The sequence below is a fragment of the Limanda limanda genome, chromosome 22 (assembly GCF_963576545.1).
Source record: "Limanda limanda chromosome 22, fLimLim1.1, whole genome shotgun sequence".
In the NCBI taxonomy this organism is placed as follows: domain Eukaryota; kingdom Metazoa; phylum Chordata; class Actinopteri; order Pleuronectiformes; family Pleuronectidae; genus Limanda; species Limanda limanda.
The window spans coordinates 2,063,118-2,090,427 of NC_083657.1; the positions used below are offsets into that span (position 1 = coordinate 2,063,118).

The following is a 27,310-nucleotide window of genomic DNA, read 5'->3' on the forward strand; positions in this document are numbered from 1 at the left end:
TGTAATTAATAACTGGAGTTTCTGGGTTTCTGCACTGTTGTATCACAACTGTTTCTTCTTATAAATACTCCAAACTCATTTCTCATACATTCAGTTGTCACAAATAAAAAATAATCAACTAGATGACGGATGAATTCATTTGGATGAATATCTAAAGCTGCAAATAAATTCTACTGAACTTTTATTGATGAGTCCATCTCTGGTGGTGTTTGGGTTTTTCAATTTTCTACATGGATATCGACCTAGTGGCTACGACATCATGATTGACAGGTAATTCCAAATTATTCTTAGTAACAGGCAGCAGCGAATTGTGAAAATGGAAGTTGCTGAAATTAAATAAAAAATCCATGAGCAATGTTCATAAAAAATTCCAATTTCTGTTTGACACAAGCATCTGTTTCTTCATAAGGGCGATAACTGCTGACGTGACAGGGACATTGACTAATTATGTAATTTCTTGACATAACAGGAATATAATCCCAGAATATCACGTTAATACCAATATTACATCTGTCATGAGAGGCACAGGAAGCAGCAAGTGGCTGATGGGGGATAATTCAAAGTCAAATGTATAGAAAAGAGTAGAAATAAAAAGGAGGACATGAGGACGAAATCATTAGGGATGAGCGAGTACAGCATTATCTGTATCTGTATCTGTTAACCATATGAATTATCCGTATCCGTACCCGGAGTGGGCCGGGCCTAACCCGGAAGTGGGTGTGATTTAACCCGGAAGTGGGCTGGTTCAACATAACTTTCTTTTTTAACTTTGACATTTTTTTATGATTTTTTTATTTTTTATTTTTTTTTAATTTATTTCCACACCAGGTGTGTGTGTGTGTGTGTGTGTGGGTGTGTGTGTGTGTGTGTGTGTGTGTGTGTGTGTGTGTGTGTGTGTGTGTGTGAGTGAGATGCGAGGGACGTTTACTGACTCCCGGAGAAACGAACACTCTGTGTCCCCAGCCCAGAAAGACGCGATCCACATTCGTTCACAAGTCACACAGACTGGTTTTGTTATTTTCACTTTACATTAACACTTAAAGTTTAGTGCAGTGTAATTGTTTGCCGTGATAATTAAATGCCAGTGTGATAATAAATGACAATTTCAAACCATACAAACTGTCATGTTGTACTGTATTTAATAGAGGTTTACTTTACTGTAAAGTAAGTGTAAATGTAAAGTGAAAACAACAAAACCAGTCACCATGACCCGTGAACAAATACAATTCACGTCTTTCCATACTAAAAACACAGAGTGTTCATTTCTCCGGGAGACAGCGAACGTCCCTCGCATCTGCAGCGCTCCTCTCCTGAGCCAATGCAGGTCTCGTGAAAAATTTTCCAAAGACTCGTACCCGAAGACCCAGTCGGGAAATGAACAAATCATTTCTGCTTCCTTGACTGAGCCTATGGAACAGTCCCAATGCGCAGTGAACCTGAGTGACTGAGAGACAGAAGCTGTTCTGTGAGTGAGAGAGCAGAGCCGTGTGTGACGGGAGGAGCGCTGTGACGCTGTGTGAGGATTTTCATTCAGTCCGAGCACAGATAATGACTCCGATTACTCGTATAATAATCGTACTCGGCAAAAGTGCTTTATCCGTACCGGATACTCGTTTCAGCCGAGTATCCGGCTCATCTCTAGAAATCATTTCATCGACCCCTGGTGGCTGGTAGCAGGATAGTTCATGAACCACTACCAGCACTCCCACTAGTCACAGTAAGTAAATAAAAAGGGTAGGAACACACCTCACCCACCAGAATGTGTGGGGAGGTGCTTTTGATCAGGCAGTCCATGAACAGCCCTCTGGCTCCACAGAAGACGCAGTGAAGGACCCCGGGGTAGGACACCTCCTGCTGCTCCTCCTGTTAAACATGGAAATAGTGAAGCTTGTGAAGGAAAAGTATTATTTTGTCCATTGAACACCACGGCACAACTAACAGCTCCTCCCTGAGGGCTTTAATATACAAATTCAGGGGCTCATTCCATGTTCATCAACGTGTAACATATGGAATAATACTTAGGAATTCTGAGAGTCCAGGAACGAGGGCCCCAAAGCGGTAAACCTGTCATTATTGAAACACATGGCAAAATGATAAATTCGAGCTGAATATACCACACCTGCCTCCTCCATGTTCCCAGATTGGACATGGGCCAGACCGAAGGGTGAAATACATACAATTGTGACTGACGCCACAAGGGGGTTTCTGTCTCTCTGTGTTTGACTCAGTGACACAGACTTAAAGACATAATGTCTAAAACACGTCACACACATCAGTAACACATATTTACAGCATGGGAGAGATTCTGAAATCACCTTGTAGATAAAAAGAGAAATAAATATTATATATAATATCATAATATCTATTTAAAGCTATGTCATGATTTGAAAGTCTCCTGGTAGACGAGGAGTGAGTTTGTCTCTCGAACAGGAAGAGACGTGTTACCTCCACTTCCTGTCTGTCAATGCTCTGTTGTTTATATTGTCCACAAATCACAGAGAAGAACGACCCTGAGCTTTATGACATCCTGCTGGTTTATTAATTTAGTTGAACTGTGGAGCACAACAGTTGCATGGGGTCGCACTGGTGCAGGTGTACCTAATAAAGTGAGCACTGCAGTAGTGCTGCACACGTTTACTGCCTGTTGTAGGGGTCAAAATATTCTTCAGCCCCCCCAAATAATTATTGGTTTCTTTTTTTTTTTTTAAATTTTTAAATGAAACTATTGTTTTACACATGGACACATTATTTATAACTCTAACATGCTACATATGTGAGTGCATTTCTGGTTTGTATGTTTTCTCCCCCTTCAAATTACAGTCCAATAGCCTCTCATCATACTTAACAATAAAAGACCGGGCACTAGGACCTTGGGGAGTCTGCATCGCTGCTGCGCTGGCTTTCTCACTCATAGAAACGCCCCTGCTGTCGATAATCAAATGTTATTAAATCCACTGTCAGTCATTACAAACTCTGCCCCCTGCTGGCGAAATATTAAACTTCATGCGCTGCTCGAAATGTTTCTGTCAAAGTAAAGGAATCTAGTTTTAAAAAGGATTAGATGACAAGACAAATAGGCTAGAGAGAGAGAGAGAGAGAGAGCGAGAGAGAGAGAGAGAGACAGAGATAGATAGAGAGAGACTTTTTTGACTTTTAAGTTACTTTTATTTAAATCATTTCATGAAATAAACTTCGATCATATCATATTTTTACACAAGAAAACTACATGTCACACACCCACACAGAATTTAAAAATGAAGGATCAGTGAACCGTCCTCCTCTAGTGAACATAGAACCTGTTCCCCCCCACTGAGATGTGAAAGCTTCCAGGTTCCTGGTCAGGCTGTAGAAGGCGTGTTCTATTCTCACCTGAGTTGTTACTAAGCCTTTAATACACTTCACCACATCTGTTCAGCCTTCACCCAACATCTGGTTCTTCCTGCTCTTCCAGGTGGCCAGCTTAGCCAAACAGGAAGTTCACCAGGACGAGCGTTTCTCTGTTTCTTTTTTTTGTATTTAGGCCCAAAAACAAACAAAGGGAGAGAAAAGTTCTCCCCCAGAGCCTCCACCCACTGCTGCAGGAGTCTGAATAAACCCTCTAGTCGGGGACAAGTCACCACTAGGGGCTCTAGAGTCTCCCTGTCACCACAGAAATCACATCCCTCCCCAGTGCTCGGGTCCAGGTGAGCTCTGTGTCTGTTTGTAGCTAAAGCTCCGTGTATAATCCTCCACTGGAGGTCACCCACCCGTTTTTCAACAGGAGGTTTATACAGGACCCTCCACCTGCCTTCAGGGGTGCAGCCTGCAGCAAATTCATCAGTCCACCTCGTCTCCTTGACTCCAGCCAGAGAGCGAAGGTTCAGCACCTTCACACAGCTGACATAAAGCTGCTTCTTCCCAGAGGAGCTGAAACTACCCAGCACCGGTGTTCTGAAGGAAAGAAGCAGTCCACTCTCCTCTCGCCACCCGTCAGCAGCAGTGCTGACGATCAGAGAGGGAAACAGGTTCTCACAGTCATCATCCCATTGGTCAGCTAGAGTACGATCTTCAGCAAACGCTCATAGTGGCACAGACAGGGACTGCACTTCCACACTCCTCTCCAGCACTGTGGAGGACCTGATGTTGGTGACGTCACAGAGTGTTTCCCTGGACGCCTTTGTGAGGTGGCCTAGTTTGATGATGCCCGCCTCAATAAACTTATTCCTTAATGTTGCAGAGGAAAAGGTGTCAGTTCTCAGGAAATCGTTGTAAAACAGCGGCTCCTCGAACAACCATATCCCTGGTCTGGGGTCAGGAGGCCGCTTGACCTCCAGCATCTGCCAGGCGTTCACCACCGAGCTGTAAAACGGCGTCAGTCCGGTCAGGTCAGCTTCAGTTGTTGATAACAGAAATAAGTGTTTGTCCAGCCCTAGTCGGCCATCTTGTCTGAGCAGCAGACGAGCAGGAGCCAACCAGCAGAGACCACATCCATACAGGAACTTCTGCACCGTCTGCAGTCTGAAGGCCGCAGCTCTGGACACAATGTCAATGAGACCTTGACCTCCCTCTGCCACAGGGAGATACAGGGCCGCTGCCCTCAGCCAGGGCTGACCAGACCAGAAGAAAGTCACCAGGCGACGCTGCAAATCCTGAACCAGACCTGCAGGTGGCACCAACACAATCAGTCTGTGCCAAAGAGACGAGGAGACCAAGTTATTCACTATCAGAACTCTCCCCCTGTAGGACAGATAAGGTAGCAACCATTTCTATTTAGACAACTTTGCTTCCACCTTTTCCAGCACCCACTCCCAGTTCTGCTTTTGGAAGCCCTCACTTCCTAGATGGACCCCTAGGACCTTTGATCCATTCCTTCCCCACCGGAGCTTTCCAGGACGACCAGGCTCAGTCCCCGGGCTCCACTGCCCCATTAGAAACCCCTCACACTTCTCCCAGTTGACTCTGGATGAAGAGGCTCTCCCACAGCAGAGCAGACTTTCCTGAAGTTGGTGGACATCATTCTGGTCATGGACAAAAACATTAACGTCGTCAGCATACGCTGAGACGACCACAGGAGGGTTGTGTGCCAGCCCCGCAGAGAGAGACCCCTCAGCCTGAGAGAGAGGGGTAGACAGAGAGAGAGAGAGAGAGAGAGAGAGAGAGAGAGAGAGAGAGAGAGAGACCCCTCAGCCTGCTCCTCAACCTGCACAGAAGAGGCTCGATGGCGATGCTGTAGAGTTGTCCTGAGATGGGACAATTTATAGAGAGAGAGACAGAGAGAGAGAGAGAGAGAGAGACATCATATCAGAAATCAGAAAAGAAAAATGCTGTTGTCACGGTGACCACACACACACACACCTCAGCCGGAACGCAGAAGTGAAAGGGAATGTTATGGGATGGATCTGAGTCGCTCTCTCTCGCTTTAATCTGTTCACATGTAGCTGCTCCTGAGAGAGAGAGAGAGAGTCACTGGGCGAGCAGGAGGGTTTTCATAACGAGGGTGAGTTCTTTCCCTGTTCTTAACAAATCATATTCATATTCTTATCACTGTTTTGTGTCTGCAGCTTTGATCTGATCAGGGAATCAAACTGTGAGGTAGTTTCTATCTTTAATGTTGTGTTTTTTACTTGACTCATTAGCACAAGCGATGTGAATCTGCTGTTTAACCAAAGGTTTTAGTTTCTTTAACGTTTTATCCCTAGAACACTAACGTTGGGTGTATTTTACCCGAGCGAGTGTGGTCATAGGATTTTCATTGTGTTGCTGCTGTCTGAGTGTTGTGGGTCCTTGGGTAGCTTCAGTCTGCTTCATAGAAGGTCGGCTAAGTTGTAAATGACGCAGGGAGACAGTGCCTTCACCGGACATCTCCTAGGAACGGCTGGACCGAAATTTTTAGGAATTTGTCTTAAACGACTCTTTAGAGCCTTTTTATAGGGTCCCCCCATGATACCTATTTTGGGGTTTCCCCGATGTATCGGGGAAAATAAAAGAAGAGTTCTTCAAATTGCCATGTATTGTTTTACATTAATATATTTTGATGAGAAGTATTTTTTATCGGGTATATTATATTGGGTTAAATGTACCCAACGTTAGTGATGGTGTAGGTATTTGTAAGTTAGTGTTCTAGAGTTAAACCAAACGTGTAAAAAGTTTTATTGACGGGCGTGGACAAAAGCCAGGTAGCCTCATCTGTGATGTTATATAATATTAACATTCAATACAGCAACTGAAAGTATTTGTGAACGCTTCGAGTGGTTGAAAAGGAGTTACTGGTATTCATTCCACCTCCAGTAACCTGAACAACATGTGGTTTCCTGAGAAGTCTGTGAGTGTGCGTGTGAATGCAGCCGCTTGTAGAAACAAGGCGTTTAGAAACAGGCCTGGTATTCATTCCACCAACAAGCTCTGACTCGCCTGACGCCTTTTGGATCGGTGTTGTCGTTCATTAGAGTAAAGAATATTGTGTTCCTGCTCTATCGGCTGTATGTTCTGTTAGTGTAAACATTCGCATCCTCCAAACAAAACAACTCCTTTCTATCTGCCCGTCAGAACCTGGTGTAGCTGCTTAAATTCTTTCGAAGGCGTACGTCACAGTTTTCTTATAATTTTCTGGTTCCAGGTCTAGACCTTAAGGATTTCCTGTTCTCTGCGTTTCTTAGGTTTTAGACTGTCGTTCACAGCTTAGTTAGGCATCAGCTCGAGGAAGTTTCCATGGGCCTCTTTTAGTTAACTAGTGCTTTTCCTTTCATAAACAGAAAGAGAGTTATCGAGAAATGATCCAATTATCCAATAAAGAAATACAAATCCCCCAAATGCTGGTGAGCAGCGACATTTATAAAGTTTCCATATTGGAGATAAACTTTGACTTTAATCGAGTAGAAAGGATTTCAATGACCTGCTTCCCTCGGTGTTACCTCCCTTCCAACATATTCTACAGAACTACAATGGACCCTGAAGGAGTTCCTCCTCCAGTGAACATGGCTCTGCCAACTCCAGTGATGATTGAAGACTCCGACCTCACGGACTGGGTTTCGATCGCCTCTGGGGGGTTTGGAGAAATCTACAAAGCCAAGCATCCGCTGTGGGACTACGACGTGGCCATTAAGCTGCTTCATAACGATGGCGGGTGAGTAGCTACAGAAGATTTTCTGTTTTCTGCAAGTGACAATAAGTGAGATTTACTGACGTGACACACATACACACACAGGACCCGGTCATCTTTGATGCGGGAGGTCAAAATGATGCGTCGAGGAAGAAGCGAGTATGTTATGCAGGTCCTCGGCGTCTTCATTGGTCAATCGCCGAAATCTGGATCATCAGAACAGCTGGGTCTGGTCCTGAAGTACATGGAGAAAGGATCTCTGGAATCCCTACAGGTAACACACTCCTTCAGTCATGTCAGTGTGTGTGTGTGGCTCAGTAGAAACATCAGTTGATCCATCACCGGACTGAAGCTCTCAACTAGCGAGTGGATTGACACTAATGCACCTTGACACTGGTTTTACAGCCGACAACAAATCAAACAAAAAATAAGATCCTTTTTCTCACTGAGCTTCATCGTTCCCCATCTTGGGTTGTCATGATATTTGGTCAGAATGTTCAGAGGACGAGTCCTACTAAGTCAGATCATCACGTGAGTTCACTGTTACCTGGTGAATCTTCTCCACGTGGACTTGTGATGGTTCCCCGAGGATGAATCTTGCTCTGCAGGACGATCCCAGAGTTTACTTCCATTCGTGAAGTTATGTTTTCACCTGTTGTGCGTAATCCTGCTGACTCATTGTTATCAGAGGCTGAACCCAGTTGTCTTTATTCCTCACATTTTGTGAACAGAAAACTTTCGACAGAGTTCAACAGTTACCGCTGGTCTTCAGGCTGGCTCACCAGGTGGCTCTGGGGATAAACTTCCTCCACACCCTCTCCCCTCCCATCCTCCACCTGGACCTGAAGCCCAGCAACGTGCTGCTGGACTCGGATCTCAATGTCAAGGTGAATGAGAGGTTCACTTGATATTGTAATGGGATGTGGGAAACTTAATGATATGAGCGAGACAATAAACGTTTTTTACTGAAAAGGTTGCGAAAGAGTTTGACAAACTTCAGTCCTCACTGGAGACATGTTTAGTTGTTTCAGTTCTTCTAGTGTGTTGTTTAGGTTTCTAGTGAATATAAAAGTTCTAAAAAGAAGAAAAACCCAAAGTTAGTAGTAAAGGCAGCTCCTGAACCTCCAGAAACATCTAATACGTTTAATTTTCTGCAAAATAACTTATATGCTGTAATTTGCATCTGTTATTGTCCCAATGCTAATTGTGTCCCTCACTGCTCCTTCTTCTCCAGCTCACAGATTTTGGCCTTTCTCAGGCAAGTCAGACTCAGGCTCAGGTTTCCAAGAAGGATTTTGGAGACGGGGAAGGCACGATCAACTACATGCCACCGGAGGCTTTTGACTTAAATTACAAACCTTCACGAGCCTTTGATATCTACAGGTACGAGAACCAGGCTTGAATATCTGTTTAATTTGTTGTGTTACTTTAAGGAGACGTGTTATTACTTGAAATGTTTGCATGCTCTAATGTTCAGAAAACAATTGATTGACGATTGAGCATTAATTCTACTTCTCTTCAGCTATGGTATCCTGCTGTGGTCCATCGCCACAGGGGAACAGCCGTATCCATGTAATTGATGATTTACTCTTTCATAGCTTCTCTCTCATCCTTTGTATTCTCTGTGTGTGTCATTGAGCCACATGCTGCCAGGACGGCAGAGTTTCATGTGTGTGAACCACGCCCACCACTTGTAGTTCTGAAAAAACAAAAGTCGTGTCTGTTCAATTTGGATTTTAGCAGAAACTGATCCGAGGATATTATCTAAATAAAAAGGGTCGAGTTAATGTTAGTGATCTTATCAGAGCTGGAATTATTAGTTTGTGATTCGACCTACAGAAAAATAATCTGCAGCGGTTTTGATGTTTATCACCTAAATTACATTTAAAGGGAAAAAAAATTATTTGTGATGACGTGCCGCTATTTTCAGTCTTATTTTATTCAAAATTCAATACACATATATTCTTGATATTAACTACTTTTTGAAAAAATCTAACTAATTAGATCAAATTTATTTAATTGGGGGGTTTAAATCTCTACATCTTTTAAAATTCATCATTTGTAGAAAAATTAAGTGTCTTCATTATTAGACACTCTCTATTCTACCACAAGGGGGTGCCAAAGTTTAGAGTAAAAAAATGATCCTATATCAGGATGAACTAAAATTCAGATGTTCTCACCTGGTCTATCAGGCGTGTTTATTCTGTTGTTAAAATTTGGTCAATGCAGCTTTAATACAAGAATTAGGATTCGATTTTTTTTTTATTCTAAACTTTATCAAATCACATTCTACATTAAAGTGTCGACTCTTAAAACATTTAATTTAATCTCAACAGGACACAGTCATCACAACCTCTTTTTATAATCTCCCCCCTGCTCTAGATGCAACCCCCAGCCACGTGCTGCTCCTGATCCCCAGGGGACAACGACCATCACTGGACGAGCTCAGCATCCGGGCTGCAGACCAGGAGGAGCTGAGGGGACTGATGGAGCTCATGGAAAAATGCTGGGGGGGGAAGCCCACCAAAAGACCCTCATCCTTGGGTGAGAAGAGCACTTTATCTAGCCTGGGAAAGCTACTGAGCATAACACAAATAAAACAATATATTTAACATGCACTTTGACGTTTTAGTGTGGGTGGGAACTTGGGGATTAACAAACACAGACAAACACTAAACCTTTACTCGTTTATGCTCTAACATGAAATCTTTCTGGCAGATTGTACAAAGATCACAGAGAAACTGTATCAGACGCAGAAACATGGAATTATTGATGCCGTCCATGAAGTGCTGAAGAAACTGGTAAATATCAAATATCTCCACAAACGTGTCACGCTGACGCTGCACAACATTAACATGACTCATCAAAACCACTTGAGACTGATCCGTCACTTCCTGTTTTGCAGGAGCAGAAGGAACAAGACAACCTGACCGAGGATCTTCAGTGGCTTCGCGTCCCTCCGGCCAAAGGTTTCACAAATTCTTTCACTTTCACAAGATGATTTTTCATCCACTTTTCTGAAGCGAGAGTTGGATGAAACACTTTGAGCAGAACCCAGCTGCTGGCTTTAGCTTCACATGTGCAGAGGAAACTCGATCTTTTCATCCCACTGCAGAAGATAATGAATCTCTTCCTTTGAGTTTGATCAAAATTATGATCATTATTCACATTGTTATTATAAACCTCTCTGAATCCATCTTTTCCTTCCAGGTCCTCCTAGAGATGAAGCGATGAAGAATCAGGATCATGTGAAGACGGGACCTCCGCCCGTTCAGGTGAGAAACAATATGAAGAGATATTAGATATGATCAGAGTTCAGACCCTTGCTGCATCGTTCGGTTCCTCACTGGAGGAAATTACTTTATTTCCTATAAATCATGAAGTGACTCACTGGTCTCTGAGGTATTTTAATGGTTTCCCTTTGCCACAGATTAGTCAATACTGTGATGTTTCTTCACGACATGTGTTTTTGCTGCTTCAGGGAAATATTACATGCATCACTTCCTGCACCACATTGAGTTTGTGTCCAGGTCAATCAGAGAAGGAATATATATAGTAATTCAAATGATATATGTATATACACACATCAACAATCTAATGATTACTTTTTTCTTATTTTGTATATCGTATTGGATCAAAATACATAAATCGTAATGTATCAATTCGCATTCATATATTAATGTGCATATATATTTAATTTATGTCATACTATTACATACATATCACGCTGAATATTACATGTTTTAAATTCAATAACCTATACATTTTTTGCGAAACAAGGATTTTTCCTTCTGATTCTTTGATTGTATTTTGCTAGTAAACTTACAAATTAATTACTTTTCCTTTCTTAGTATTGTTAAAGTGATTATGTGGCATTTTTTATTTAATTGAAGTATTTAACAACTCAACGATGAAAAGGATGAAGTCCCCACATACATGGCTCCAATCAGCTCTAATACAACGGAGGACAATCTGTGTTTTTTAAAATATGTATTTTCTATGTTTTGATTTGCAGGAATAGTTTTTTGTCTTTTAAAACACAAGTTCATGTACGTTACCGTCGGCTGAGTTTTAATTATCAGAAGCAAACGTCTCATTAAGGGACGAGCATGTATATTTCTCAGTAGAAAACCAATCTATTAAAACATGCAACTGGTCGTTTTAGTGTTTAATGGTTGAGTGGTTCATCGTAAATAATTAACAAACAGAACGTTTACTTCCTTTTGTTGCAGGAAGTGACCCCTGAGAGGATCTCAAATCAAAGGGTCAAAGGTAAACAGGAAGTTGGAGTTGCAGCTGGAGGGGGAACTTTGGTTTAAGGTCACGATCAAGACAAACAAATCATCTACCACAGCTTCAGGTTTTCACATTCTCGTGTTCCCTCTCAGACCCGCCGGCCTCCCAACAAGCAAACGTGTGTGATGGTGACTCGACCCGCTCGTCCACAGACGACCATAAACCCAAAGCTTCCTCCCTTCATCCCATCGGTGAATCGCCGGCGCCTCCTTCCACCACGAGGTCACCTCAGGCCAGCGCAGCTAAGAATCCCCCTCAACTGTTCCAGGTAGATTTAAGAAATTACCACAATGTCTCCAAACTTAAGAAAACACATTTATCATTAATCACATGCATCAGAGAATGAATAACCAATCACAGAAGAGAATTGACCCTACCTCCTCTATATCGTGCTTTCACACACTTTATTCAGAACATTATTACGCAAAACATGTATAATTATAAAGATCATTTTATTTGTGAGAAATACTTGAATATCCAGGAAGAATTACAGAAATGTGGATTAAATACTAAGATATTTTGTATATCAGTATTAGACATTTTCAACTGTCCGTTTAAAGCCTGGTCACAGTTTTAGTCGTATCTCTTCTCTACTTTTTTTTTTATATATATATATAAGATTTATTTGTAGAAATTTCAAAATAAGACTTAATGTACAATAGTCCTCAGAGATAAGAAATGAGAAGATAACATATCAGACAGCCAAATGGTGAGGATACACATTACAGCCCCCCCACCCCTCTCCTCCCCTTCCCAAAACAAATATACAACTAAAGCAATTTGATACACAAACAGAAAAGAAGATTATGAAAGCAAACAAAACACAACAACAACAACAACTGGCTGTTAAATGCTTGCAGTCGCAGATAATATTGTAGAACCATATGCTTATGTTCATTCTTACTATCCCACCTCCTCCGACCTTCAACTCTCTCACTCACACACACACAAGCACATCCACTTGCACTTGCACTAATTGAGCAATGTAAAGACTATTAATAAGGAAACAAAAAAAACACACATAACAATAAATAATAATAATTAAAATAATAATAATAATAATAAATATAAAAATAGTAGTGCTGCATGCTGCTAATATGTGCTATCAATAAGGCTAGTTAAAACAGGGCACTGGTGCATTGTTGGGGCGAATCAATCAATGGTGGCGATATCTAGTTGGATAGACCTGACGTGATCTAAGAAGGGTTCCCAGACCTTACAGAACTTAGTAGAGGTGCCTCGCAAAGAGTACTTAATTTTTTCTAGTGTCATAAAATGAAGGGCATCTCTAAGCCAGAGAGTGGGAGGGGGGGGTGGGAGTTCTTTCAATGTAGCAAGATAACACGCCTCGCTAAAAGTGAGAGAAAGGCCACAAGTTCACAGAAGTAAGATGGTAGTGAGTTCCCAAAAGGTAGGACACCAAACAGGGCAACTAATGGTGAGGGACAGACAATGGTAGAAGTGACGGCTGAAAGAGTGTCAAAGACACCATTCCAGAACGGCGCAAGTACAGGACAAGCCCAGAACATGTGGCCAAGATTGGCCGGTCCTAAATGGCACCGGTCACAGCGTGAGTCTACACCTGGGAATATACGAGCCAGTTTACTCAATGGACCCTGTGCACTACTTTACATTGTAAGACTCCATGCCGGGCACAGACAGAGGATGAGTGGACCCATTTCAAAGCATGCTCCCATACCGCAGGGTCTATCTCTATATTAAGATGAGCCGACCATGCAGTACGGAGGGCATCAGAGGTTGAGGATTGGTGTGCAAGAAGAGTGTAGTAAATCCTTGATATGGTACCTTTCTGGTAAGGGTTAATTTTGAAGATGGTGTCTATAAGCGTGGGAGACGGTATGGTGGGGAAATTGGGAAAGCGGTTACGTACAAAATCCCTTATCTGCAAATACCTGAAAAAGTGAGTTGAAGGCAAGTTATAAGCCTGTGCTAACTGACCAAAAGAAGCAAATTTACCATCAATGTAAAGATGGTTAAAGGATAAAATTCCTTTGTCTCTCCAGATTAAGAAAGCATTATCCATAATGGATGGAGTGAACAGGGGATTAGAGTAAACAGGAGCCAGACCAGGTATAGATTGCAATGTAAAATGTTGTTTAAATTGTGTCCAGATTTTAAGACAGTTTTTCACAACAACACTGTCTGAATGCACATATGCTGAAATAGTTTTGGGGAAGCACAGGAGGGACATCAGAGATGATGAACCACATGAGGCCTCCTCAACCTGTAGCAAGGGTTGGGGTTGGTCATTAGTGCAACAGCAGTGCAACACGTTCTCATTCATTGTTTTCCAACCGTTGCGTGTGTTGCCATGCAATTCCCCGCCAGAACACTGGCGGAGTAATGTTTTTTGTCGAAGTCGGCACGAAGTGGCACGAAGAAGAGCGATTTATTTACATCGCCACGGCGGCTCCTCAGAGCCTTTTTCTGGCGGAAAAATCCGCCGGTTAGTGACGGGTTATACTAGTGGTCATAGTTTAGGATCTCTTCTGCCAAGTGCTCTTCTATTTTGTCCATATTCGTTCTTCTAAATCTTCCGTGGTTTCCGGGCATGAACCGGAAATGCGACTCCGGAAATGATGTAGTTAGCAGACCAATCACAGCCCTTGCGGGCGGTTGATGCTTGCGGGGCTTTGCCTTCTAGTTAGAAAAATTGGCCGACGCACGTAAGGACGTAAGAAGGGCCGTGAGGGGCCACGAAGGGCTCTTGCCCTTCCGGGCCTGTGAAAACGCAGAAGCATGCGCCGGCCTTAAGAAGCTGGGGAGGGCTAGACCACCCAGCTCCTTAGTTTTTTGTAAAGTGTCTTTTTTAATTCTAGGGGGCTTCTTGTTCCATAAAAATTGGGAAATTGTGTGGTCAAGTGAGTGAAAGAAACGTTTAGTAAGGAAAATGGGTATACATTGGAAGAGATATAGAAATTTCGGGAGCACATTCATTTTAACACAGTTTATCCGCCCTGCAAGAGAGAGAGGCAAAAGAGACCACCGCTGAAGATCCTGAGTCAGCCTTGCCAGAAGAGGGGAGAAATTAAATTTATATAAGTCTGAGTATTTTTTGGTTATACAGACACCTAAGTACTTAAAATGTTCAAGAGATGTTTTGAAAGGTAAGTCAGACAATGAATATGCCATGGCTGCAGCATTGATAGGCATTAATTAATTTTTTTGGAAATTTAGTTTGTAGCCTGAAATTTGACCAAACTCCTCCAGTAAGTTTAAGACAGAAACAAAGAGTAAGAGGTCACCCGCATACAGGGACACTTTATGTTCGACGCCACCCCTTGAAATACCTGGTATCTGACTTGACCTTAGGGCCACCGCCAATGGTTCAATGGCAATGGGGAACAAGAGTGGAGAGAGTGGACACCCCTGAAGGTTCCCACGCTTGAGGGGGAAGTAGTCAGAATAATCATTGTTTGTGCGAACACAAGCTTGGGGGGACGTATACAAAAGCCTTATCCATGATATGAAGGTATTACCAAAACCAAAACGTTTTAACAAAGAGAACAGGTAGGACCATTCTACACGGTCAAATGCCTTCTCTGCATCCATGGAGATAACCACCTCAGGGGTGTCGGAGGGTGTCGGCGCATAAACAATATCAAATAAACGTCGTGCAAAGAATGTCGGTCTTTAACAAACCCTGTTTGGTCAGTACCTACATACAATAGTTGGTAGTTCAGTTTCCAAACGCCTAGCCAACATTTTGGCCAAGAGTTTGACATCTGCACATAGCAGAGAGATGGGGCAGAAGTTACCATAAGAAAGTGGGTCTTTGTCCTTTTTTAAAAGGAGAGATATAGTGGCCTGTCTTAACGTGGGGGGAAGATTGCCATTTTGCATAGATTCATTGAACATGTTTAGTAAAATTGGAGCTAATTGATTTGAGAATGTTTTATAAAATTCAGCCGGGAGACCATCTGAGCCTGAGCATTTACCACTCTGCATCAGCATTAAAGCACTACTGAGTTCAGCAATCGAAAAGGGTTCATCCAGTCTAGATGATGTTGTGCTGTCAATGGAGGGAATCTCAAAAGAGTTAAAAAACATCATATTGTTTCTCATCAGCCACGCATTCAGAGGTGTATAATTTGGCATAGAAGTCTCTGAAATGGTTGTTAATCACCTGTGGGTCAATAGTTGTCCCATCGTTAGAACTGATCTGAGTTATATGTTCTGATGAAGATGCTTGTCGGAGTTGGTGTGCAAGCAGTTTACTAGGTTTATCTCCAAACTCATAATATTTATGACATGATTTCAACAGTAACTCTGCAGCTTCGTTGGAGGCCAGGAGATCAAATTCAGCTTTTTTCATGAGTAATTCTTTTGAAAGATCTGCATTGGGTGAGTCCACACATTTAGACTGAAGTTCTGAAATATCTCTAGCAAGACTAGCACTTTTCTCTGAGGTGATCTTTTTTTGATAAGCTGAGTTAGATATTATCTCTCCTCTCAGGTAGGCTTTGCATGCCTCCCAGATGGCTGCTGCCGATGTATCTGGGTTAACATTGGTAGAGATATAAAGATCGATGCGGTTCTTAATAGTCAAAACAAAGTTTGGGTCAGAAAGCAATATAGAATTAAAGCTCCAGGGAGAGCGTTTCATAGATCTACCACGAAGAGAGATGTCGACAACCACTGTTGCATGGTCAGATATCCTAATGGGATTGTAGGAGCATGAACTAACAGATGGTAGGAGTTTGCCATCAATGAGAAAGTAATCAATACGGGAGAATGTGCCATGGACAGGAGAAAAGAAAGAACTGTTTAGTACTAGGGTTGAGAAAGCGCATCTGTGACTGCATATTGCTCCATAAACATCTGAATTACTTTTGATGATTTAGATAGACCAGAGGGCTTATTGGATGAACGATCAAGTGAAGGGTCAAGACTGCAATTGAAATCACCAGCAAGAATGAGTTGGTGGGAGTTCAAGTCAGAGAGAGCGGAAAAACGTTTCTGAAAAAATTATCGTTGTCCCAGTTTGGGCCATACACATTTGCCAAAATCAGGTTATGACCTCCTATTTTGCCTGTGATGATGACATAGCGCCCATTTGTGTCTGACACCACTTGGTCACGGAGAGTGGCACTGATTTGTGAATAAGAATTGCAACCCCCTGGCTTAACTTGAAAAAGAGGAGTGAAAGAGTTGGCCCACCCACCCCCTCCGGAGTTTAAGGTGATCTGAATGCAGAAGGTGAGTTTCTTGTAAAAAGGCTATTTTTGTGTTTAAATGTGTAAGATGGTTAAACACTTTGTTGCGTTTGACAGGGGAGTTCATACCCTTAACATTCCAACTAACAAATCTTAAAGCGCCACCCGGTGTACGCAGGGTATTTGTGTTCGCCATCATGTGATAGGGTATTTATGGGGGTGTGTGCGAATAACAATCATTGATTTGTCTGCCAGAGACAACGCCTGCTCCCATCCCAGCACCAGAGATGAGGTAAAACACTTGACTAAGTTGGACACATAAAGTTTTAAGAGCAGCATGCGCGCAGGATAAAAGAGAATACAAATAAAACACATAGAAACTAACTGAGATTACATCAACCCGAAACCCCACCCCACCCACCCCCCCATAACTCCAGCTACTGAATCGACACGCAGCAACCTGGAGCACTCTGATGCTCTGATCCGCACACTTTCCACACTTCCTAACGTCAACGCGCTGCTCCCACAGTAATGGAGGTATATATATAAAAAAAACCCTCACGTATCTGATTATGCTAATGCAACAAATAAAAAAAACAGTTGCAACAGGCAAAAACAGGCCTACATTTAGCAATGGCGCGCCAGCCAAGCACAAACATTGTCAGAAACCCCAAACAACGAACCCCGCATAAAGCAGGAAGGAAACAAAACAGGTGCTGTACAACGGGTGCACAGCAGGCTACGCAAAAAAAAGTGCAGGACGGCTTTTATCTACTTTGCCCTTAGGTTTGGGCATTGTGAGGTTACTTGTATGGTCAACACTATTTCTAAAACGTGTTGCAAAAGAACATTCTGAAAAAAGACCAGCATAAAAAGGTAGATTAAAAGTTTAGATGTGGGAGCGAGCTGCGCACGCGTCTACTCCGCACGCTGCATTCATCTCTTCTCTACTTTGAACTCATTTGGTTCGTTTGTTGTTTTAACATCTGCAGCGTCAGCTTTCCAGCCTGACTCCTTCTTCTAGGTTACTTCCGACACCTTATGTCTGCATCCACTGCGGCAACGAAAACACCCTGTACATCCACTTGGAGCCATCTGAGAGGAAGCGACACAAAACAGCGCCCTCGAGTGTCAACCCCCCGTCACCGCATCCAGGAAGCAGCAAGAGCATGTGAGGAGGTTCACTTCTGAACAAGATTCAGATCCGGTGACATGCAGGCTTTTAAAATTAAGTTTTGGTATTTCTGGGGAATATTATTCTGCTTCGAAAAAGTAAAGAATAGAATAATTTTTCGAGATCAAAGTCAAACTTATAAGAATAATTCAAAACTGCTGCAGTGAGCACGTATGACTATCAGGATTTGATCATTTCACTGGTTCAAGAAGTATCTCAAGCACTCGTCCAGTCTGCATGAACCTGAATAATAAACTGCCTCAAGTGCTGTATTGTGTGTGAATGTGAAGATTGGTCGATAGGACAAGAAAATAGCTGTCATTCAGCAAATTTGATTGTTAATAGTGATTGAGAAATTTCACGTCCTCATGTGGAATAAACTGGTCCAATCCCCCAAATGCTGGTGAGCAGCGACATTTATAAAGTTTCCTTTTTGGAGATAAACTCTGGTTTTAATCGAACCCAGACGTTCAGGGTGAAGAGTGGAAATGATTTAAATGAACTGCTTCCCTCGGTGTTACCCCCCTTTTAACATATTCTACAGAATTACAATGGACCCAGAAGGAGTTCCTCCTCCAGTGAACATGGCTCTGCCAGATCCAGTGTTGATTGAAGACTCCGACCTCATAGGCTGGGATTTGATCGGCTCTGGGGGGTTTGGAGAAATCTACAAAGCCAGGCATCAGGGGTGGTGCCTAGACGTGGCCATTAAGCTGCTTCTTAACGATGACGGGTGAGTAGCTACAGAAGATTTTCTGTTTTTTGCAAGTGAAAATAAGTGAGATTGACTGACGTGACACACATACACACACAGGAGCAGTTCATCTTTGCTGCGGGAGGTCAAAATGATGCGTCAAGGAAGCAGCGAGTATGTTATGCAGGTCCACGGCATATTCAGGGGTCGATCGCCGAAATCTGGACCCTTAGCCCAGCTGGGTCTGGTCATGAAGTACATGGAGAAAGGATCTCTGTACTCTCTACAGGTAACACACTCCTTCAGTCATGTCAGTGTGTGTGTCTCAGTAGAAACATCAGTTGATCCATCACCTGACTGAAGCTCTTAGCTAGCGAGTGGATTGACACTAATGCACCTTGACACTGGTTTTCCAGCCGACAACAAATCAAACAAAAAAGATAATTTCTTTCACCATGTTGTCGACATTTGTTCTTTTTGGAAAAATGTTGGGTTGTCATGATATTTGGTCCAAATGTTCAGAGGACGAGTCCTACTAAGTCAGATTATCATGTGAGTTCACTGTTAGCTGGTGAATCTTCTCCACGTGGACTTGTGATGGTTCCATGAGGATGAATCTTGCTTAGCAGGACGATCCCAGAGTTTACTTCCATTTGTCACGTTATGTTTTCACCTGTGGCTGTTTGTGTCAGGATTGGTGGAATTAGATGGACCCAGGAACAGAGGTAGTTAACAAAAAAGAGCATTTAATAAAAAAAAGAGGCTTTAACTAGACAAACACAAAACATAAACACTAAAGGAGTTGACAAACTGGAAAGACAAGAACAGGAGGACCAAAACACAAGTAAGCTTACATGAGGCTTGGGAGATCAGGACAGCACCAAGAAACACAGCAGGAAAAACAGACAATCCGACAGAGGACAAAGGGAAGGACAGAGGCTTAAATACACACAGGGAAGGCAGGGGCAATTGAACACAGGTGTAACACATGAGGGCAGGGATGACAATCAAAGACAGGAAGTGAAGATGGAAACAACACACAAGGAACAGAGACTACAAAATAAAACAGGAAACAGAAACAGAGTGTGCAAACATGAAAACAACTAGAACACACACAACAGAGATTTACTAAACAGAAAACACTTTTACAATAAAACTTAAACATAGACTAAAGTGCCAGATCGTTACAGTTTGTTGCTTTTTCTTTTCAGCAGGATTACGCAAATACGCCTAAACAGAGGTTTTGCGTAATCCTGCTGACAAACAAACAAGTGGACTCGTTATCAGAGGCTGAACCAAGATCAACCTCCATCTTTATCTATACAGTAGCTGAGAAACATAGTGTGAACACAGTTGTCTTTATTCCTCACATTTTGTGAACAGAAAACTTTAGACGGAGTTCCACCGTTACCGCTGGTCTTCAGGCTGGCTCACCAGGTGGCTCTGGGGATAAACTTCCTCCACAGCCTGTCCCCTCCCCTCCTCCACCGTGACCTGAAGCCCAGCAAGGTGCTGCTGGACTCAGATCTCAATGTCAAGGTGAGTGCGAAGGACACTTGATACTGTTATGGCAGGTTTTTTTATGGAAAGTTAATGATATGAATGAGACAATAATGCTACTTGTGTCCCTCACTGCCCCTTCTTCTCCAGCTCACAGGTTTTGGCCTTTCTAAGCCTAGTCAGACTCAGACTCTGGTTTCCGAGACGGATTTGGAAGACGGGGGAGGGACGATCAGCTACATGCCACCGGAGGCTTTTGACATAAATTACAAACCTTCACGAGCCTTTGATATCTACAGGTACGAGAGCAGTAAACCAGGCTTTATGTAACTTTAAGGGAGACATGTTATGCTCATATTCAGGTTTTAATTAGTGTTATTACTTGAAATGTATTCATGCTCTAATGTTCAGAAAACAATTGATTGACGATTGAGTATTAATTCTACTTCTCTTCAGCTATGGTATCCTGCTGTGGTCCATCGCCACAGGGGAACAACCGTATCCATGTAAGTGATGATTTGCTCTTTCATAGCTTCTCTCTCATCCTTTGCATTCTCTGTGTGTGTCATTGAGCCACATGCTACCAGGACGACAGGATTTCATGTGTGTGAACCACGCCCACCACTTGTAGTTCTGAAAAACAGCAGTCGTGCCTGAACAGTTTGGATTTTAGCAGAATCTGATCTCAAAGGAGGAGGAAATGATCTAAAGAAAAAGGTTCCAGTTAATGTTACACTGATCTTATCAGAGCTGGAATTATTAGTTGGTGATTCGACCTACGGAAGAATAATCAGCAGCTATTTTGATGATGATTAATGATAAAAAAGAAAAAAACATTTGTGAGGCGTGCTGCTTTTTTCAGTCTTATTTTATTCAAAATTCAATACACATATATTCTTGATATTAACTACTATTTGAACAAATCAAACTAATTACACCAAATTTATTTAATTTAGGGGTTTAAATCTCTACATCTTTCAAAATTATCTTAATTATTACACACTTTCTATTCTACCACAAGGGGGTGCCAGTGTTTAGAGTAAAAAAATGATTCTATATCAGGATGAACTACAATTCAGATTTTCTCATCTGGTCTATCAGGCGTGTTTATTCTGTTATTATTTGGTCAATGCAGCTTTAATTCCACTCGATTATTTTTATTCTTAACTTTATTAAATCACATTCTACATTTAAGTGTTGAATCTTAAAACATTTCATCTAATCTCAACAGGACACAGTCATCACAACCTGTTTTTATAATCTCCCCCCTGCTCTAGATGCACCCCCCAGCGTTGTGATGCTCCTGATCCCCAAGGGACAACGACCATCGCTGGACGAGCTCAGCATCCGGGCTGCAGACCAGGAGGAGCTGAGGGGACTGATGGAGCTCATGATAAGATGCTGGGGGGGGAATCCCACCCAAAGACCCTCATCCTTGGGTGAGAAGAGCACTTCATTTAGCCTGGGAAAGCTACTGAGCACAATACAAATAATACAATATATTGAACGTGAACTTTGACGTTTTAGTTTGGGTGGTGTTGTGCAATAGGAGTAGACTTGACGTTGGCTAATTATTAATAATCATGAAATATGATTATTAAAATAATAAAAATTATCTATCAAAAATAATTAGATTATTAATTGAAGATGATCAGTAATCAAATAACAATAAAACCACTAATGAGAAAATAGGAATTATCAATTAGAAAGTACACGCTATCAATTAACAATGATAAGGTTATCAACCAAGAATAATGAAAATAATTAGTCAAAAACAATAAAATTATCAATTTAAGAATAATACTATCTATATTAATAATTGAGAAAGGGGGGGCACCACCCTGGTTTCCAGGGACCAACGATGTCAAGCTATAATTATCAGTCTCATAATGATAAATGTCAAATTAATAATGTCAATATTTTAATATTAACGATTACTTAATAAACAGTGAAGGCTTCTAAGTTCGAGCACAGGCAATCATAATCCAGCTGCAATCACACACTTATGCACAAATAATCACAGACTACAGATACTTTAATTACAAAAGTATTTATTAAAAAGGGGAAATAAAGTTATAATGTTATTCAATGATTTATCATTTTAACAAGCTCCGATATTTCAAAGATAAACACAGCAGCAGCACTTATCACAATTCAGAAAATACATGTAAAACCTGCGGTCTACCTATGTATGTCTGTCTGTGTGTGTGTGTGTCTGTGTCAAAGTGTCTCTCTGTGTATGTGTGTCTATGTGTGTGTATATGAAATAAAGTTAGTGTTATTTAATGATTTATCATTTTAACAAACTCCCATATTTCAAAGATAACAACAGCAGCTTATCACAATTTAGAACACGCATGTAACCTCTGGTCCATCTATGTGTCTCTGTGTGTGTGTATCTGTCTGTGTCTATCAATGTGTGTGTGTGTGTGTGTGTGTGTGTGTGTGTGTGTGTGTGTGTGTGTGTGTGTGTGTGTGTGTGTGTGTGTGTGTGTGTGTGTGTGTGTGCGAGAGAGAGAGAAAAAGAAGGGGCGTGGCGATGACGCGTAGTGACATCACATCTAAGATGGAGGCCGATCATGATTCGTGGAATCAAGGCCTAAAAACTCTCAAAATGGCGGATTGACTACAAAACAAGATGGCGGAGCCGTTATGAATTTAGAGCCAGGATGGCAGGAGAGAGAGAGCGGAGGCGTGGCAATAATAGGCTCAAAATGGTGGGTTAACTTGCGTTATTCAAGATGGAGTCTATGTTAATGACACCATGTGGCCGGAGCTCACACTGGTGGTCGTCACATGAATTACACAAAGGAAATTTTAGACAAAGAGAATTCTTATCTCTGCTTGGCTTTGGGGGCCGAATGGTTTCCAGATGTGTTCAGCCTCTCTAAGCATAGATTTAACTATGTGACATGACCTGTATTATAAATACAGGTCAGAAGTGTGTATAGGTCGGTTTAGAAGGAGAGAGAGAGAGAGAGAGAGAGAGAAGACATGTAAGGAGAGTTCAAAGAAGCTCTTAAAAACATGCCAGAGATAGATTAACAGTGATTTAACCACTCAGCCCAAAGCGGACGTTGTGGGCTGAGGTTCTGATCGGTAAACTCACTGCAGACTAACACAGACGTTAACAGCGTGGCTGGAGGCTTTCCTCGCAGCGCTCAACCACTAACACCAAACCCGGAAATGAACCGGAAGTAGCGGCTCGTCGTAGCCGGCTAAAACAATGAGACTCAGCGGTCTCGCAACAGATACAATCAAATATTAAACAATATGCTACGTATCAAAACTAACATCTGCCCAGATAATCAAGTCTCTTACTGTACCACCCTCGCGGTGTGTCTGCGCCTCGGCGCGAATGTGTCGGGGGCCAGTGAATCACGTGGTCTCTCTCACGAGCGGAGCTCCGGAGCTCAGCCGCTGGACCGGACAAGGAGCGGATTTTCTCGTGCTCCGTGACGGAATGAAACTTCGTCTTCTTCTGTAACAGCGGAGATCATGCTGCTTTACAGGAACGGAGTGAATTGTCTCTTACTCCTCAGCGGGATGAACGTCGCGCTTCTGCAGGGAACGGCTTTGTGGAAGCCGTTTGTGGATCGTTGGAAAAAAGAAAAGTCTATGGAAGTGTCGGAGTCCGTCCAGCGGGGCACTTCCTGTTTCGGTTTTTCAAGTTAAAACAGGAAAGGTCCTATCAAGATAAAACTTTGACTGAGATAAAAGAAGAAAATGAAACGACTTCAAATAAAATGATATTAAACAAACGTCTAATCGCCTCCTTAGTTACTGAGTCGTGTGGTTAGACCTCTTGAGGTCAGAAAACAACTTGAGCAGCGTGGAAAAGAGGAGGACAAAGAGAGTCTCTTAAAAATACCGAGTTAACTAGTAGAACCCCTAGGGGTTCTGTTGTTGCTGGGGAATCTGGGTGAAGAGAGTGATTTCTCTGATTCCAGGGGTTTTGTATCCCTGGGAGGAGGCCAGCCTCCTTGGAGGAGGGGTCAGGGGTCAGTGTGGCTTGCGGCCAATGGAAAGGTCAGAAGTCAAGTCTCAGGGAGCGGCTTACAGTGCGGTCCTTCACAGTACCCAGGAAGTGATCTGCTGCCACATGGAGATAAGCGCTCCATGCTGGATTTCTAATGTAAGGGGTTTCCCGAGCCTGGTCTCAAGTTTTACGACCCATTGTTGAAAACTCAGATCACTCAGGACTCTACCCCAACAGTGGGAACTTGGGGATTAACAAACACAGACAAATACTAAACCTTTACTCGTTTGTGCTCTAACATGAAATCTTTCTGGCAGATTGTACAAAGATCACAAAGAAACTGTATCGGAGGCAGAAACGTGGAATTATTGATGCCGTCCAGGAAGTGCTGAAGAAACTGGTAAATATCAAATATCTCCACAAACGTGTCACGCTGACGCTGCACAACATTAACATGACTCATCAAAACCACTTGAGACTGATCCGCCACTTCCTGTTTTACAGGAGCAGAAGGAACAAGAGAAACTGATGGAGAATTTTCGGGAGCTTCCCTTCTCTGAGGACTCAGGTTTAACAAATTCTTTCACTTTCAAAAGATGATTTTAATAAATTAAACTACTGGAGTGAGCATGTATGACTGCGTCTACAAAATGTGTAGATGATCGCTGAAATCGAGATTCACAGTGAGGTCACCTGTATTCAGGCTTTGTAGAGAACATGGCTGTCAGTCGCTGCAACCTCCAACTTCATTCCCATTTTAGTTTGATTTGATTCTCAACATTTCCACATTATTCTCGACATTTCCGCTCTAGTATCATTATCAGCATTTTTACTTTATTCCCAACTTTATTCTCAACAGATGAATCAACCGTAGAGGACACGTGTGATGGTTGATGGAAATCTCACGCTCAGTCTTTTCCCAGATGGAATCTCCACCTCTTTAGCGGAACAGATGTTTTGCTGCAAGCCACGTTCATCTGCACTGAAAAACAGAATTGTATCACCAACATGTTTCTGCATTGGTATCAATTTGGTTTATTTTTATTCTTTTGGGTCTTTTTGTGGATTTATCTTTACCAATTTTAACTTTGTATTTGTATTTTTTCAAATGTTCATTTTAAATCAAAATTCTATGACAATCATTAACCAGTTTGAATCCATCATAAGTGTGTCAGACATCCAGTATTTTGTGATTAATGTAATAGCGGATTTGAATACTTGACAGAATCCTCTAAATGAACTTGAAATGAAAGATATCTAGACTATAAACAGTCGTAAAAACAGTCTTTGTAATTAATAACTGGAGTTTCTGGGTTTCTGCAACTGTTGTATCACAACTGTTTTTTTTTCTGTGGAGTTTATTACTCACATGAACCTGATTCTTCTTATAAATACTCCAAACTCATTTCTCATACATTCAGTTGTCACAAATAAAAAATAATCAACTAGACGACGGATGAATTCATGTGGATGAATATCTAAAGCTGCAAATAAATTCTACTGAACTTTTATTGTTGAGTCCATCTCTGTTGGTGTTTGGGTTTTTCAGTTTTCTACATGAATATCGACCTGGTTCCATGAGAGGGAAACAGAATTAGTCTTTCAGTGGCTATGACATCATGATTGACAGGTAATTCCGAAATATTCGTAGTAACAGGCAGCAGCGAATTGTGAAAAGGGAAGTTGCTGAAAATAAATAAAAAATCCATGAGCAAACATGTTCATAAAAAATTCCAATTTCTGTTTGACACAAGCATCTGTTTCTTCATAAGGGCGATAACTGCTGACGTAACAGGGACATTGACTAATTATGTCATTTCTTCAGATAACAGAAATATAATCCCAGAATATCACATTAATACCAATATTACATCTGTCATGAGAGGCGCAGGAAGCAGCAAGTGGCTGATGGGGGATAATTCAAAGTCAAATGTATTGTTGTGCAATAGGAGTAGACTTGACGTTGGCTAATTATTAATAATCATGAAATATGATTATTAAAATAATGAAAATTATTTATTAAAAATTATAAGGCTATCATTACTTATCGTAGAGGGGCACCACCCTGGTTACAGGGACCAACGAGTCAAACTATAAATATCAGTCTCATATGATACTTGTTAAATCAATAATCTCAATAGTTAATATTAATGATTATTTAATAAACAATGAAGGGTTTTCAGTTCGAGCACAGGCTATCGTAATCCAGCTGTATTCACACACATATGCACAAATAATCACAGACTACAGATGCTTTAATTACAAAAGCATTTATTAAAAAGGGGAAATACCGTTAATGTTATTTAATGATTCATCATTTTAACAAACTCCAATATTTCAAAGATAACCACAGCAGCAGCACTTATCACAACTCAGACAATACATGTAATACCTGTGGTCTATGTACGTCTGTGTTGGGGGTGAGGTCCTGAGTGACCATCAAACAATAGGTTGTAAATACTTGAGGCCTACAAGGCCCAGCTGAAACCAGTTCAACCAGTTTCAGTCTTAAGTCACACCTTCTCTAGACAGCCTGGAGCCTCGCCTTGGTGGGGAAAGCATCTCCTGAACCCCCACTGTGCCCCCCCCTCCAGCAGGCCCTGGTGGGGAGATGTTGCAGGCCGCTCTGCAAAAACCCAAATGAGACTCTGAAACGCCCACTGAGGTCGAATCCCCGCCCACTAAGGTCGGGACCCTGACATCTAATTGGCTGAGGGCAACACTGACCCTTGACCCCTCCTCCAGGGGGGCAGGTACCTCCCAGGTAGAACAAAACCCCTGTGCTCCCAGAAATCTGCCTCTTTTCCACGCTGCTCAAGTTGTTTTCTGACCTCAAGAGGTCTAACCACACGACTCAGTAACTAAGGAGGCGATTAGACGTTTGTTTAATATCATTTTATTTGAAGTCGTTTCATTTTCTTTTATCTCAGTCAAAGTTTTATCTTGATAGGACCTTTCCTGTTTTAACTTGAAAGATCGAAACAGGAAGTGCCCCGCTGGACGGACTCCGACACTTCCATAGACTTTACTTTTTCTTTTTTCCAACGATCTACAAACGGCTTCAAACCAGCCGTTCCCTGCAGAAGCGCGACGTTCATCCCACTGAGGCGAGGCTCCAGGCTGTCTGAGGAAGGTGTGAATTAAGAGTGAAACTGGTTGAACTGGTTTCAGCTGGGCCTTGTAGGCCCCAAGTATTTACAAGCCATTGTTTGATGGTCAGCACTCAGGGCTCTCCCCCCAACAGTATAGAAAAGAGTCAAAATAAAAAGGAGGACATGAGGACCAAATCATTTCATCGACCCCTGGTGGCTGGTGGCAGGATAGTTCATGAACCACTACCAGCACTCCCACTAGTCACAGTAAGTAAATAAAAAGGGTAGGAACACACCCCACCCACCAGAATGTGTGCGGA

At 42.1% G+C, this 27,310-nt stretch overlaps 2 protein-coding genes across 2 annotated transcripts; both read left to right on the forward strand.

Moving 5' to 3' along the window:
- Positions 1 to 6,953: 6,953 nt before the first annotated feature.
- LOC132996260 (receptor-interacting serine/threonine-protein kinase 3-like) lies at positions 6,954 to 17,726 on the forward strand. Its single transcript, XM_061066603.1, has 12 exons — positions 6,954 to 7,102; positions 7,184 to 7,352; positions 7,810 to 7,965; positions 8,313 to 8,461; positions 8,601 to 8,650; positions 9,461 to 9,622; positions 9,797 to 9,879; positions 9,984 to 10,047; positions 10,289 to 10,353; positions 11,311 to 11,350; positions 11,467 to 11,642; positions 17,544 to 17,726. Exons 1-12 carry the CDS (start codon positions 6,954 to 6,956, stop codon positions 17,724 to 17,726), a joined length of 1,446 nt encoding a protein of 481 aa, XP_060922586.1.
- Positions 17,727 to 18,276: 550 nt separating this feature from the next.
- LOC132996261 (receptor-interacting serine/threonine-protein kinase 3-like) lies at positions 18,277 to 25,479 on the forward strand. The gene is made up of 9 exons (XM_061066604.1): positions 18,277 to 18,458; positions 18,540 to 18,708; positions 19,803 to 19,958; positions 20,070 to 20,218; positions 20,376 to 20,425; positions 21,197 to 21,358; positions 24,216 to 24,298; positions 24,403 to 24,466; positions 25,448 to 25,479. The coding sequence occupies exons 1-9, from the start codon at positions 18,277 to 18,279 to the stop codon at positions 25,477 to 25,479; spliced, it is 1,047 nt and encodes a 348-aa protein (XP_060922587.1).
- Positions 25,480 to 27,310: the final 1,831 nt, after the last annotated feature.